The sequence below is a fragment of the Megalobrama amblycephala genome, linkage group LG8, assembly GCF_018812025.1.
Source record: "Megalobrama amblycephala isolate DHTTF-2021 linkage group LG8, ASM1881202v1, whole genome shotgun sequence".
In the NCBI taxonomy this organism is placed as follows: domain Eukaryota; kingdom Metazoa; phylum Chordata; class Actinopteri; order Cypriniformes; family Xenocyprididae; genus Megalobrama; species Megalobrama amblycephala.
This window is the reverse complement of record NC_063051.1, coordinates 28,259,399-28,276,177: the sequence shown is the minus strand read 5'-3', so window position 1 is coordinate 28,276,177 and position 16,779 is coordinate 28,259,399. Positions and strand designations below refer to the sequence as shown.

The window sequence follows — 16,779 nt, the reverse complement described above, 5'->3', positions numbered from 1 at the left end:
TTGAAGTAATGATGCATTGGCATGGAACATTCAGTAAGTCATATTTGTTCTTGAATTGGACTACACAGGTTATGCTGTATTTTTTTCACCCAGTGCAAGAAACACTATAAGGTATGTGAAATGTCAGAAATGATTAAATACATGTTATGCCCACTAACGAATGTGTTAATTCTCATATAATCGGGCTCTTGCAAACTATTCTAACTCAAACTTTCAGGACAAAACTTTTTAAATAAAGACTGAAAGAGTTGTTGGAGGCTTAATGGTGGTGGCAACTAGTTCATTTATAGCCTTCGTTTAGCTTTTCACTTCTGGCAATTGTATTTATAAACTCATAAAAGTTTGTGAAAATTATCATGGTGGACAAAACATGTAAGAATCATACACTTTTGTTGGTCACATGCTTATTTTCTGCAGTAATCCAAAAGAGCCAGAATAAAACCCTATAGACCAATTTGGTGTTTGCAAACAGCGATGACGTTTTTTATGGGCGGAGCCTACCTGGTTGCAGAAAATGACAGTTGAGCAGTAGCAGTCTATGGAAGCCACGAAATAAAAGAATAAAAAAAAAGTTAGTTTCGAGTTTATATCTCACAATTCTGACTTTTATTTCTCGCAAACCTGAGTTTATATCTCACATTTCTTACAAACAAAAACAGAATTGTGAGATATGCTCGTTATCCTGTAACTCGTTATACTCGTTTTCTGAATTGCAATTTATCCCGCAATTCTGACTTTTTTCCCCTCAGAATTGTGAAATAAACTCACAATTGCGAGTTATAATGGCCGAACTGGGAGTCATAAACACGCAAATGCAAGAAAAAAAGTCAGAATTGTGAAATAAAAATTTTATAGACTATGTTTAAAAGTTATCTATGTAAAATGTTATAGGTTTAAATATTATTTCATGCTGTAACTGCTATGTAGGTAAGTTATGTCCTCTGAACTGCATATGTGAATATTGTAATAATATGTAGACTTACTGTTTACATCAAATTCCTGCTTTAATAGTAGACTAATCCTTGCAGGTGTCATCAGTGCAGTCTGTGAAACGTCTCCATTTAGCTTCAAAGGACGTTTTCAACGATGGTTTTCTTTAAAAATGAAGACTATATTTTTTTGCATTCCGATTCCAACATCCAGAGGCACAACAAAACGTTTTTCTCTTATTCTGTGGATTTTGCACATTTTCCTCCAATTGCTACCGCTATTTTTCTGCAACCACTATGCGCGCGCAGCTGCAAGTGACGTAATTGTGACGTCTGCTCTAAAGAGGTCTATTGGGTATTTTTCGAGGGAACCAGGGTGATGCTAACTTCCGGGTTGGCCTACAAAAATATGTCATCACTGCTGCACTCTATAAAGATGATCATATACTTGAATTAAATCTAAATGTTATCTGCATGTACAATCCAAATGAATGAGATAGATGATCTCAATGAAATCGTTGTTTTCTGACTGTGTGTGTTCCAGGTGTCTGACTGATATACTGAAGACAGGAGAGATGGACAGAGAGAGGATTGTGGGGAGGGGAGGAGTTAAGAGGAGCAAATATATAGTACCATGCTTCTTGTTCGTAGAGGTGAGTTGTTCACTTCTCAGTTCACCCTTCCATACGCTTCCATTTTCACCATGTGATTGTCATGAATGTTGTGCTCTGCCCTCTAGTGGAACTAAAAGGAATTTAAAATTTTAAAGTCTTCAAAGGGTTAGTACATCCTCTTGGGTCAAGCATCTCATTTGAGATTTTATCTGGTCTTTGTAGCTTATGAAATATCATAGTAACTCTCCAAGTTCACCATGGGAATTCTCATGCCTGTGATTATTTAAGCAATAGTTCACCCAAAAATGAAAATTCTGTCAATATTTTACTTTAAGACCTTTGTCAGAATTATTCTTTTGTATTCCATGGAAACAGTTAACAGAATACGGATTTGGAATGACATCTGGGCTTGCAGGTGAGTAAACATTGGCAGAATTTTAACATTTAGGCGAACTATTTCTTTAGTTTGTGGTGCAGAGGGTGGCAACATCTTGAAATGAATTCAGAAAAATATTCGACATTCCTCTGTAAGAAAGAGAAGAGGGTTTTTTTGTTTGTTTTTTAAACATTTCACCTGAGACACGCTCTGCCATTTTCAATAATCTGTGGAGTGGAAATACATTAAACTCTACCTGAAACTCTGCTCCCAGGACTGGCAGCTCTAATAAACACTTCCAGAATCGAACACATTACAGTCACACAGTATACCTGACTGCGACGCATGAGTCACTTAACATTAGCATAAACAGCACAGTCATCCTTTGAACTCAGTCACAGTATACTGTCAGTCTGCCAGATCTCCATGACCCTCTTTACTCATCTGTGATGTTCTCTTCCCACATCCCTTTATTCCAGAGTCCTCAATGACTCCTTGGTCTCAGAGGCATATACCCTCAAAAGTGCTCTTAATTAATCCTGCTAATGAGCAGTGTTAGCGTACACAGCGCCTGATTGCTTCAATCGCCTTAGGCCCAGTGCGGAGGCAAAGACTGCAGCCAAAAACATTTGCATCAGTCTTACATAGAAATTTGATGGGACTAAGTTTGCGTGCCTGCAAACAGATTTCACAGGCTTTCCAAAGTAAGTTAAAGGGGACCTATTATGCCCTTTTTACAAGATGTAATATAAGTCTCTGGAGTCTCCAGAATGTGAAGTTTCAGCTCAAAATACCCCACTGATCATTTATTATAGCTTGTCGAATTTGCCCCTATTTGGGTGTGAGCAAAAACACGCCGTTTTTGTGTGTGTCCCTTTAAATGCAAATGAGCTGCTGTTCCTGGTCCCCTTTCCAGAAGAGGGCGGAGCTTTAACAGCACACGCTTCGGTTGCTCAACAACAACAAAGCTGGAGAATCTCACGCAGCCAAAATGACGATTGTCAGTAACGGTGTTCAGCCTTACATTGTTCAAACCGGAGTCGGACACTGATGGAGAGACTCAGGAAGAAGTTACAACTTTTAGAATGCGTCTGGACGTTTCTGAATGGTTAGTGGATACATTAATGTAGTTGCTGTGGAGTTGATTCAACTCATTGACTAGCATGTGCCGTCATGTTAATCTTTTGTGCAAATCCAGCGTTGAATTGACCCTTGTTTGTGAAGCAGTCTGATGTAAAATACAACAGCTCTTCCTCTTCTCTAAAGTAGCCCAACATTTTGTTCAGGGTTTTCAGGACACACCTGTGATCCATTTTGGTCATAATCCACCATTTGAGAAGCACTGCCCTAAAGACTGACCTGAGGAGTAACCTGTGTGCTTTAAAAACTTCTGAAAGCATAAACTCAGCAGCTGCCATTTCACAGATGCTGTTCATCCAACTTTTCAACTTTGTACACTTGCATGCATTGGATAAATCAGAGATAGAGTCTGACGTTAAAGCTCTTGTAGTCCACAGACCACCCACAGCCTGTGCAGAGACCATCTGCAAACTGCACACTAAATTAAATTTGAAAAGCTCTAATCAGATTGGCTGGTTGCTCTACAATTTTCATCAAGAAACAAGATTTTGTTTACAGATGTCCAAACTTCTATAATGAGTAGGCCTATTCCTCCCAAATGGTTGTTGGATATTTCAAAGTGAGTCTAATCTTTTAAATATATTGTTTCATTTGAGCCAGTTTGTTATAATGTTGGCTTGAGAAAAACAAAATTCTGATCTACTACTGTTTTTTATTCATCTTCTGAGACTAAATTTTTAAATGCATCTCCTCCTAGGGCTTTCAAGCTAATGTTTAAATCAATCAATCAATCAATCAATCAATCAATCAATCTATCTATCTATCTATCTATCTATCTATCTATCTATCTATCTATCTATCTATCTATCTATCTATCTATCTATCTATCTATCTATCTATCTATCTATCTATCTATCTATCTATCTATCAATCAATCAATCAATCAATCAATCAATCTATCAATCTATCTATCTATCTATCTATCTATCTTTAAAACTTTAAAAATACTAGCAATGTGTTAAATCATGCTAGCAACTTGTAAAACATGCTACCAGTATTAAACCATGCTAGCAGCATGTTAAAGCATATTAGCAATATGTTAATTCATGCTAGAAACATGTTAGCAATGTGTTAAATCATGTTAGCAAAATGCTAAAACATGCTAGCAATGTGCTAATTCATACTAACAATGTGTTAAAACATGTTAACATGTTAAAACATCCTATCTATCATCTATTTATCATCGATCTATCATGGTAAATCATGCTAGCAACATGCTAACAATATGATAATTCATGCTAGAAATATGCTATCAATGTGCTAAATCATGTTAACAGCCTGTTAAAACATGTTAGCAAAGTGTTAATTCATGCTGCTAACAACATGCTAAATAATGCTAAACAACATGCTAATAGATTCTAGCAGTGGGCTAATTCATGTTAGAAACATGCTAAAACATGCTAGCAATGTGTTACTGTGTCTATCTTTTTTTGTTAGACTGTATTACCTTCAAAACCTTCAAACTTTAAGTTTTAAAACTACTTTAAACTGCAAACTACTTCAAATGAAAACCTTCAAACTTAAAGCTGTTAAAACTTCTTTAAACTTTCTGGTCAGGTTTTCTCAAGCAAGTATCAAAGTTTGTCTTGACAAACGTTTTGATCTAGGCCTAGTTCTTTTTGTTTGTTTTTTAATATAATCATTTTAATATTTACTTGGCAAACTAAAAACAATATCAATAGCATAATAACTTTCTGTTCTTAGTATTTCTGTGGTGTGCATACTGTGCATTACTTTTAAATTCTGAACAGTAACTTATTTAATTACTTTCATAATCTATATTTTGACTCATTATTTGATCAGAAGTTAAGACAAAAGTTAAAACATTGTTACATTTTTTTTTACAGAAATGTTTTAAATGCATTTTAAGTTGTTTACTGTTAAACAGTGGGGAGTAAACAGTGTATACTGCACAGTATTCAGTAAGTAGAAAAGGTGCGTTCACACCATGTTGTAATTACGAGATTTCAACTTGTAAAAAGTGTTCACGTCCTCGTAGAGCTTGTAATTACAGCTAAGAATTTTCTGAGAGTTCCTACTTATCCTCTGCAGATTCATTGTTCATTGATAGTGTTGTCATAGAAATGCATAATCATGTGTTGTCATCTCGAGACTATGGTAATTACGATGGTGTGAACGCAGCAAAAGCTAGTATTCTAAACCTAGCCAAAGTATGGTAGTAACCAGCCCTGTAGAGCCTCCTCAGTGTCTCCAGTACACTTTCATGTAGCAAAGTAGCGCTCTCTGCTGGAATCCTGTCCTCTCTTGCGGCCAATAATCCTTTGTTCTACATTTGCATCTCATTATCAGATGCTTTTGGTCAAATTCTCTAAGGCATTTCTCTTTTCCCTTTCCTTGATGCCGTTCCAGCTCCGTTTCATTTGCTCTTCATCTCAGCACTCTGGGAAATATATTATCTGCATGTTAAAAGCTTGAGGATCTCTCAGCACTGACAAGCTTCATCAATGAACACTTGCTTGGTGAGCCTTGAAAAACTTTCTTTTTTAAGGAAGTCTAGCTCTGTTTATGTCTGCACAGTAAGAACACTGAAACATGGTAGATAAAGAACTGATTGGTTTCTTCTTATTAAACTGGATTAAGAGTTAATACTTAAAAACTTTCCATTTAGAAACTGACTTCACTTTTGATCCAGTCTCCATGGCAACTAAAACACCTGTTTTATGTCCTTCCATATGTATAAAATGCCCTCATATAGACCTTGACCTTGTTGAATGCTAGGCAGAACGCTTTATATTCTAATGCGGGGAAATTAATAATCTACTAATTATTGTTTGATCTCAGACTATTTTCTGTGTATGTGTGTGTATGTGTGTGTGTGTGTGTGTGGGGGGGGGGGGGGTCACGCAAACCCTCTTTTGGCTTTAAAAAACTACTGTTGGGATTTACTAAAGACACGCAGTGAAAAATTAGCACTGAAATGGCGTGGAGAGTTATTTTTGTGGCTGAACTTATTACATATGCATTTGTAGGATTTTCCCTTTCAGACGCAAAATGTTTGGGAGGAGAGTAGGCTATTTAAATGAATCATGCAAGGTGATTTACTAAGGTTTGTGCTAGTCAATTTACTGGTATTTGTGCCATTATTTACCACCCCCAAAAAAGCATTTCTTAAAGGGGTCATATAATGCCACCTTTACAAGATGTAAAATAAGTCTCTGATGTCCCCAGAGTGTGTATCTGAAGTTTTAGCTCAAAATACCCCACAGATAATTTTTCATAGCATGTTAAATTTGATGAAACCATTGTCCATTGTGAATAGGTGTTTGAGTGTGTATTTAAATGTCCAGATTAGACGATCTGCTGGAGAAAATTGGAAGAGCACAGTACATCACCACATTAGACCTGTGCAAGGGATACTGGCAAGTACCCCTCAACCCTGAGTCCAGACCCTATACCACATTCCGAACTCCGCTAGGACTATACCAATTCACGGTCCTTCCTTTTGGTCTGCACGGGGCACCGGCCACATTCCAGAGACTGATGGATCGAGTCCTCCAAGGCTGTGAAGACTGGTCTGCAGCGTACCTGGATGACGTGGTAATTCATAGCAACTCTTGGGCAGAGCATCTCCAACACCTCCAACAAACTCTAAAGAGGATAGAGGAAACAGGACTGACGTGAAATGTTTCAAAATGTGAGTGGGCAAGGCAAGAGGCAAACTACCTGGGGTATCACCTGGGCAACGGATAACTGAGACCACAGATTGACAAGGTGGAGGCAATCCGAAGGAACCTACAATCAAAGACTAAGAAAGAAGTGAGGTCATTCCTAGGACTGGTGGGCTGGTACAGACAATTTGTATCAAACTTCGCCTCCATCGTGGCTCCCCTGACCAACCTGTTGTCCAAAACAGTGATGAACCCTATCCCATGGACCGATGAGTGTGAAACAGCTTTCACTACTCTAAAAGAACAGATGTGTTCCAGCCCTGTCCTGCAGAGTCCAGACATTTCCCAGAGATTACTGGTGCAAGTAGATGCTTCTGCAATGGGAATAGGGGCGGTTCTTGCCCAGGGAACTGCCGGAGAAGAGAGGCCAGTTGTTTACCTCAGCCGCAAGCTACTGCCCAGGGAGACTAGATATTCAGCGATCGAGAAGGAAGGTCTTGCCATCAAGTGGTCCCTAAACAGCTTGCGCTAATACCTCCTTGGCCGAGAGTTTGACCTAGAAACTGACCACCGGGCCCTAACCTGGATCCAGTCCATGAAGGATCACAATGCCAGAGTCACACGGTGGTACCTCACTTTGCAGCCACACCGCTTTAAGATACGGCACCAATGTGGTACCCAACTACCTGTCCAGGTTTCCGGCCAGTACGTGGCTTGGAGAGGGGGAAAATGATGTGATAAAGTCACATTAGCTGCCACCACTGGGGAAGCATCATTTTAGATTAGCACTGGCATGCACGCGCACGCGCTCACACACACACACACACACCCATCTAATTACCTCATTCATTCTCTGTATCGTTTCTCCCAGCCGTTGCCGCTATCGTAGTAGCGGGTGCACACACGATCACGATAGCACATGGACATTCTCCCATTTCTCCACTCTCCTCCTGTCATCTATTCCATATCCATTTCCCGGTCATTTCATACACCTACACTGCACTTGTCATCTTGTTTCGACTCTGTGCTGTTTGTCGATGTGGGCGTAGTCAGTCTTCTGGTGGGAAACGCTGCGCTGGCCAAACCGAACGATCGAGCGGCAGCCGCTTATGACGTCATGGCCTGGTCACGCTGGCGCAGCGCAACCGGAAGCTGACGAAACCATTGTCCATTGTGAATAGGTGTTTGAGTGTGTATTTAAATGTCCAGATTATGTGTTAAGTGTATTATGTGTGATTGGATTATGTATATATTATGTGTATATTATTAATATATCTTTATGAATTAATTGGATATCAAAATAGTTTTTTGGATGTGTATTATTTGTGATATGTACCTAAAGATGGAGTGGCCCAAAAAGGGGTGGGGTTTGGCCTATAAAAACCAGGCCAAACCTAAAGACAGTACTTGTTTACCAAGTCGACGCAAGAGTGCTACCGTGGTGCCTCGAGCAAACCCAAAACCAAAACCCCTTTTCGTATACTGTGGATACGTGTGTATATAAATATATCGTCGTTGGATTATTTTCTGGTTTATTTTCCCTTTTTGTTGTTTCTTTGGTACTTTGGATTTTTGTGGACACTTGTATATATTCTTCACTGTGGACCAACTTTTGGCACTGTAAATAAATTACACTTTGCACGAAAAGTGCTTCTGCGAGTGAGCCATCATTTTTACATCCCCTAACGGACTTACATTTCCTCCCCGAAGGCGAGTTGGTGGGCTCGTCTTCCTCACAATCACTGTTGTAAAATGCCTACAGACCTAGAGATATATGCTGCATGAAGAACAGGTATAGTTTAGTTTAATTATGGTTATTGTCATCTTGCTTTTATGACATGCTATTGCATTTGTGTTACTGGTAAATGTCAATGGTAAATCACGTTCAGAACTTTCCACTCCCATCGGTGCTTTTTGGAATTGCGCTTACGCTAATTTGCCCTGTTTAGTAGCCCTAAATCTGGCCCTTAATACCTTAATAGTTTTCTGTTGTTGTTTCTTTGGCTACACACTCCACGAGCCACTCAAAACAGTCTTGCCACCCACCGGTTGAGAAAGACTGCTCTAAATCACAAATCTTCCCTTTGGGATTTGAACCTGCATCCTTTGGGCTATTGGCCCATCTTCTCATCTCATGAGCTGCCACCAGCGTTCTTGTAATCTGTTAGGCATGGTTTGTTAGGGATCAATTTTTGAAGTCCCACTTATGTCCCCCAGAGGAGAAAACTCATTCCTGTGTTGATGTTCAGCGTGTGTTGCTGGAGATTAGATAAGACCACAGATAAGAGACTAATTCTGAACTTCCACAGAACAGCAGAGGTGGGCGGAACACATGGAAGTGTTTGCCAAGAGGAAAGATCTTTACTTTGATCGCAATTTGTCTTAGTTCTTTGCAGCCAATCACAAAAGCAAGTCCAAAGAGAATTAGATGAAGAATGCAATGTGTTGCATAAAAATGTAATGGTAAATATGGAACTTAAAGAAAGAATCCATTGAAAAAATTCACCCAAGTAGAGAAACAGATGTAAGCTCTCCGAAGAACCGAATACAGTGCTCATACAATGTTAACAGAAGACAAAAGGAAAATCATTAAAAGGAATATCATTGCATGAATAATGAATTTGGTTTGTTGAGAAAAAAAGATCTGGTAGAATTTGAGCAGTTTGCACATACACAAAAAAAATATTTTTCTGAAAAATTATTCTGGTGTTTCTTTTCATTTGCTCATCTACTTAGGTAAAACCTTCACTAATGTATTCTCTTGCATACAGAAATACTTGGGCAGTCATTTTGCACTGAATAATTTGGTAGGTGTGCCTCTATGAATTCTCAATTTTGCATTCATTTGGTAACTTGCTGAAGCAAACAACAATAAAACCGTACAAAAGAGTTCTGTTCAAAGTTGTTTTCCTCTGGGGTTTACAGACCCAGTTTGTTATTCATCTCAGATCAGTTATTTTAACAACGTGTGGGCATCATTGAACATCCTACATGAGCTTCAGTGAGCCAGTTTTATGAACTCACTCCTTCAGTAGTTCTGCCACTTTATTATGTTTTCATCTACAGAAAAATGGGTTACGATCAACAAGTTGCGAAATGTAAAACCCAAATGTCATGCAGCCTACACTACATAAAGCAAACTGTCATTTCTTTATGGAATACAACAGTGCAATATACTGTAGGATTATATATGGTTTAGTTGTTGTAAAAAGCACTGGACTACATGCATACTACAGAAAAGATGCAGCTAACCTCTCAGCTAGTGGCTCTTTGGGTTTCTGGAAAAAGAAGAATAAGATTAATAGAAATGATCCACTTCTGACCATTTTTATTTGTTCTTCTATTAATAAAACACTTAATCCAGCACATAACTTTGCATGCTTGCCATCTGTTCACAACGGCAAGCTAAATCACTTTTTTTTTAATACACTCACTCGGCATAAAATCATCTGACAAATTCTTTGCAAATACAATAGACTGTGTGTGTGTGTGTGTGTGTGTGTGTGTGTGTGTGTGTGTGTGTGTGTGTGTGTGTGTGTGTGTGTGTGCGCGTGTGTGTGCGTGTGTGTGTGTGTGTGCGTGTGTGTGTGTGTGTGTGCGTGTAGGTGTGTGTAGGTGTGTGTGTGTGTGTGATTCAACAAATCATGTTTTTGTCAGATAACTGTTCCCTACATTAGACCTGGATAATTAAAGAAAGCCTCTAATGAAACTATATATAATAAATAATCAAGATATCAGTGACAGATGAGTCTGAACTAAAAAACTAAAAATCTTTTAACTAAATTTTGTGAACAGCAGAGGGCACAATTATCCCACTGGTTTGGGTGGGAAGCTCACAGGCAAATTTCTTATTTAGGTCTGTGAGATTATTAAACATTTAATATTGCTATAAATTTTTCATCATCAAGATACTAGATTTTTTTGTACTGTATTTTGTCAGGGAGGCTTGTTTACTTTTAAATGGCTCACAATTACAGAGATAGAAAATGGATTTGAAATCACCCTGCTAACAAACAAACAAAAATACTTAATTTCTGCATCTGGTGGTTTTGCTGGTGGCAACCAAAGAAGTGATTCATTATGATTTTACTTTTTTTCTCCACTTTTTTTTAAATGTTGCTGTTTGTGCATAAACACATCTGCAAAGTTATGATGCTCAAAGTTCAAAGCAAAGGGAGATTTTCTTTTAAAGAATTCACTGTTTAAAGGTGCCCTCGAATAAAAAATTGAATTTATCTTGGCATTGTTAAATAACAAGAGTTCAGTACATGGAAATGACATACAGTGAGTCTCAAACTCCATTGTTTCCTCCTTTTTATATAAATCTCATTTGTTTAAAAGACCTCCGAAGAACAGGCGAATCTCAATATAACACCGACTGTTACGTAACAGTCGGGGTGTACGCCCCCAATATTTGCATATGCCAGCCCACGTTTCCAACATTATAAAAGGCATTAGACAAGGGCAGCCAGTATTAACGTCTGAATGTGCACAGCCGAATCATCAGACTAGGTAAGCAAGCAAGAACAATAGTGAAAAATGGCAGATGGAGCAATAATAACTGACATGATCCATGATAACATGATATTTTTAGTGATATTTGTAAACTGTCTTTCTAAATGTTTCGTTAGCATGTTGCTAATGTACTGTTAAATGTGGTTAAAGTTACTATCCGTTATTACTGTATTCACGGAGACAAGAGAGCCGTCGCTATTTTCATTTTTAAACACTTGCAGTCTGTATAATGCATAAACACAACTTCATTCTTTATAAATCTCTCCAACAGAGTAGCATTAGCCGTTAGCCACGGAGCACTATCAAACTCATTCAAAATCAGAAGTAAACAATATAACAGTATACAATACTCACATAATCCGACGCATGCATGCCGCATGCATGACGAACACTTTGTAAAGATCCATTTTGAGGGTTATATTAGCTGTGTAAACTTTGTTAAGGCACTGTTCAAGGCAAGCGCGAGCTCTGTGGGCGTGGACCACGGGATTTAAAGGGGCCGCAGCATAAAATCGGCGCGTTTATAATGATGCCCCAAAATAGGCAGTTAAAAAAATTAATAAAAAAAATCTATGGGGTATTTTGGTCTGAAACTTCACAGACACATTCAGGGGACACCTTAGACTTATATTACATCTTTTAAAAACATAATCTAGTTTTTCATAATCTAGTCACCTTTAAGGACTACAACAAACAGCTGGTAGGGACTACAATGAGCTTCTTCCCGGGTCAGTGACATCACTAACCCTAAAATGTACATAAACCCTGCCCCCAGGAACACACAACAAAGGGTGTGAGGCCATGTTGGGCTGCTTTAGAGAAGAGGAAGAGTTGTTGTAAAAGAGTGTTGTTGCTATGCCGTCAGTTTACAACGGACTGCTTCACAAACGAGGGTCAATTCAACACTGGATTTGCACAAAAGATTAACATGACGGCACATGCTAGTCGATGAGTTGAATCAACTCCACAGCAACTACATAAATTTATCCACTAACCATTCAGAAACCAGATTTCAGACATTCTAAAAGTTGTAACTTCTTCCTGGGTCTCTCCATCAGTGTCCGACTCCGGTTTGAACAATGTAAGGCTGAACACCGTTACTGACAATCCTCATTTTGGTTGCGTGAGATTCTCCAGCTTTGTTGTTGTTGAGCAACCGAAGCGTGTGCTGTTAAAGCTCCACCCTCTTCTGGAAAGGGGGCCGGGAGAAGCTGCTCATTTGCATTTAAAGGGACATACACAAAAAATGGGGTGTTTTTGCTCACACCCAAATAGGGGCAAATTTGGTAAGCTATAATAAATGATCTGTGGGGTATTTTGAGCTGAAACTTCACAGACACATTCTGGAGACTCCGGAGACTTATATACCATCTTGTAAAAGGGGCATAATAGGTCCCCTTTAAGGTAATTTTTCTGCTTTCACAGCTTGGTGAAGCTGGTTTAGCTAGTCAGTCAGCTGGTCCCATCTAATACCAACGTAACTGGTTTGGCCAAGGTGGGAGACGGATTAACCATCCCATCTTTTTTTCCTTTTTTTCAACAGGGCAATTCCTCTTTCCTGTGTGTAATAGCTAAAGTTAGCCAAAGACATTTTCTTTCTCTCTGTCACCATCTTGTCAGTTTTCTCCATGTTTTTGACAGAGTGGCAGAGTTAGCATGACGGCTGAATTTTTATTTGCTGGCACAGCAGTTAAAAAATTCAGAAAGAGTGAAAAACAGACTAAGCAATGGACTCACTCTGAGAAATGAGGCCACAAAAGTGGACTGCTCTTTAAAAGTGTGTAATCAAACACATCTGTGACATTTTTTCTATCCGAGATGTGCATATATGGCATTCACAGCACTCACCCAAGATTTGTCAAAACTGTGGTCTTGTTACTTGGTTATATTTATAATTATTTCATTCGAAAGTGTTTGGTTTATTTGACTTTGTGTCCATCTGTCCGGTTTTCCTGCTGTTTATGTAAATGTGTGACCTTTCTTCTGCAGCATTGCTAAACAAGGGCACATGCCTTCTGCAGTCAATTAGCAGGTCTGTTGAAAATGAGATAATGAACTTAATTCTGTCATTCCTGTCATGCATTTATTTTCCACACTTATTCATCTTGACAAAGAACCTGAAGGATTAGCCTGCACTGATTACTTTATATAACAAGCATTCACATTACAGTTAAACATGCAGGGATTGTTGTTCGATTAAATACACAGTCGAGTTCATTGCCTTTCAACCGTATGTGCACTTGAGGCAATGGAACTGCATTTCTATCCTGGTAATAATTTTACATTAAACTATTTTGAGCTTTAAGACAGTAATTATAGTACACATGGGACATTGTATAACACAATATAATGCACAAAAGTTTTTATATACACTAATGTTCAAAAGTTTGAGGTTGGTAATATTTAAAAAAATGTTTTTATAAGTTCAAAAGAACATCATTTATTTAAAATAGAACTCTTTTGTAACAATGTTAAATATATCAATTTAATGTATTAGTATGACAGTATGAACAGTACCTGTATGCATTGTGTAAAAAAATGTTTATTATTAATAAAATATTATTATTATATTATCATTAAAAAATTAATATATAATGTGGAGAATAACCAAAAATATGAATACAACTTAATATTTATTCTTAAGGTTTGTAGTTGGAATCTTCCGATTATTGCGAGTTGTTGTCAGTTTAAATGCCAGTTTTATTACAAACCAGTTCAGAGAGGATTTCTCTGGGTTATGTTTGGATGAGGGTTATTATCTTCAAGCAAATGGTTAATTCCACACTAAAACTGAATTAGAATGTTTGTGTGTAGAATATTGTTATCAACACAGGATTTGAGGCATGAATTTATTATTCTGAGCCTTGTGTCAAGATTTAGCTGTAACCTACTTTGGAAAATATTATTTTGCCATTTGCATTTTAACCCTGTAACATACAGTCGGACTGTGAAAGTGGAAGGAATCAAATGGGATTTTATCTTATCTTTCCTTTCAGGAAAGATTTCAAAAATTATTAGCAGCAGAAAGTGATTTCAAGGAGGCCCACAGCAACAACTGGGGGCCCAGATACCCTAGGTACGGCCCTGCTTAAAGGTGCCCTAGAATCAAAAATTGAATTTACCTCGGCATAGTTGAATAACAAGAGTTCAGTACATGGAAAAGACATACATTGAGTTTCAAACTCCATTGCTTCCTCCTTCTTACATAAATCTCATTTGTTTAAAAGACCTCCGGAAAACAGGCGAATCTCAACACAACACCGACTGTTACGTAACATTTGGGATCATTAATATGTATGACCCCAATATTTGCATAAGCCAGCTCATGTTCAAGGCATTACACAAGGGCAGCCAGTATTAACGTCTGGATCTGTGCACAGCTGAATCATCAGACGCAAGCAAGGACAACAACGAAAAATGGCAGATGGAGCAATAATAACTGACATGATCCATGATAACATGATATTTTTAGTGATATTTGTAAATTGTCTTTCTAAATGTTTCGTTAGCATGTTGCTCATGTACTGTTAAATGTGGTTAAAGTTACCATCGTTTCTTACTGTATTTGCGGAGACAAGAGCTGTCGCTATTTTCATTTTTAAACACTTGCAGTCTGTATAATGCATAAACACAATTTCATTCTTTGTAAATCTCTCCAACAGTGTAGCATTAGCCCGTTAGCCACAGAGCATAGCCTCAAACTCATTCAGAATCAAATGTAAACATCCAAATAAATACTATACTCACAGGAATCGATCCATGCATGCAGCATGAATGACGAACATCTTGTAAAGATCCATTTGAGGGTTATATTAGCTGTGTGAACTTTGTTTATGCACTCTATAACTGCATTTATAGTCGAGAGCTCGGGAGGGCAGGGAGCGAGAGATTTAAAGGGGCCGCAGCCTGAATCAGTGCATAGTTAATGATCCCCCAAAATAGGCAGTTAAAAAAATTAATAAAAAAAAATCTATGGGGTATTTTGAGCTGAAACTTCACAGACACATTCAGGGGACACCTTAGACTTATATTACATCTTTTGAAAAGACGTTCTACGGCACCTTTAAAGACTGCATTCACAGTATTAGTTTTTGAGATTGAAATCTGCATTTACTTACAGGTGTGAGTCTTGAAATGTCCCGTTCACACAGCAACTTACAAGAGCGTCTCAAATACTGTCTGTATGAACATACAACAGGAGTCAATCCCATATTCTCTTAACACTAACATTAGGAACAGTGACCAACAGAGATTATTTACGGGAATGACAACCAAATTCTATTTCTGAACTCACACCCATAAATTTTCAGGACTCACAAGCACATTCTCAGAAAATACACACTGTGTGAGCGGAACCAGACCTAGTTGTCCATCACATTCATTCAGACAGTATTCAAGACGCTACTGTAAGTTGCTATGTGAACGGGACATTTTGAGACTCACACCATTAGGTAAATGTGGTTGTCAATCCCCAAAACTGACAGTGTGAATGTAGCCTAGGTGTCCAGTCTGGTTCCGTTCACACAGTGTGGGTTTTCCGAGAATGCAGTTGTGAGTCCTGAAAATTTACGGGTGTGAGTTTGGTTATAGAATTGTGGTTGTCACAGTACGGTAAATTACCATACTGTGTGTGAATGTAACCGTATTAAGGACTCAAATACAGGACTGACAGCCGTATTCTGCTGTTGTGTGAACGTGACCAGTATAACATCAGTGAAATCCATTTCTGGTTTGGTGTTTATGAGAGGCTACCTCGTGGAGTTATTGGATGACAAAAAAAAAAAAAAAAAAATTAGGAAATGCTGTGAGGGCTTATAAAGCAGACTAAAGCTGGGTGCAGAACTCTGTTGATCGCTTTTAGATGAGTGAGAGCGGAAAACTCATGTTCGTGTTCATGTGGGATAGGAAGCTAGAAATAACATGAAAGCAGGCACAGTGGGGGAGACAGAAGAAGTCAGCAGAAAAGATCATAGTAGAGTAAAACAAGAATGAAGCGATAACTAGGCAACGGTTTATACAAGAGCTTCATGGAATTTCAGAATTGCTTATCATGAACTGAACCACTAATGGATGATAGAATTTGGCAATTATTATCTCTGCCACTGACTCCAAAGAGACCAGAAGAAAAAACACACTAACCACTATAGATTTTGTAGAAATCAAGATCTGAGATGTTCCTGAGGAAGTTCCTGAGTCTATGCTGGAAGTTGCACGTCTTCTAGCCTTTCTTGTACAATTTAACTGTAGTTTGTACATGGGTCATCATGCTATTCATGATGACTGAATATAATTTCAAAAGTTTATGTTGAAAAAAAGCTGTAAATACCATAGAAATACATTGAGAGACCACCATAGATGGATGCATTACCTCCAATATTAGTGGTCAACAATTGGCAATTCTTACATTAGTGGGGTTTTGGAGTTGAATGTTACAGGGTTTGATGATCAGTCAATCTAATGCAAATATATTTGCACCACACCACATTATTCACAGTCAATATTCTTTCTTTGTGCCAAGAGCAGAATATTTTGTCTGTAAAAATGGATCCCTGTGATGTTTCCCACAACTACTGAGC

At 38.2% G+C, this 16,779-nt stretch overlaps 1 protein-coding gene across 4 annotated transcripts in view; it reads left to right on the top strand.

The window, feature by feature from the left end:
* Positions 1-16,779, top strand: part of plppr2b (phospholipid phosphatase related 2b) — a 65,274-nt gene that overhangs the window by 10,970 nt on the left and 37,525 nt on the right. For all 4 annotated transcript variants that reach the window (XM_048200363.1, XM_048200361.1, XM_048200364.1 and 1 more), the window contains exon 2: positions 1,474-1,582. In XM_048200363.1, the coding sequence (XP_048056320.1) occupies positions 1,505-1,582 (78 nt within the window). In that variant the 5' untranslated portion in view covers positions 1,474-1,504. The remainder of the gene's footprint in view (positions 1-1,473; positions 1,583-16,779) is intronic.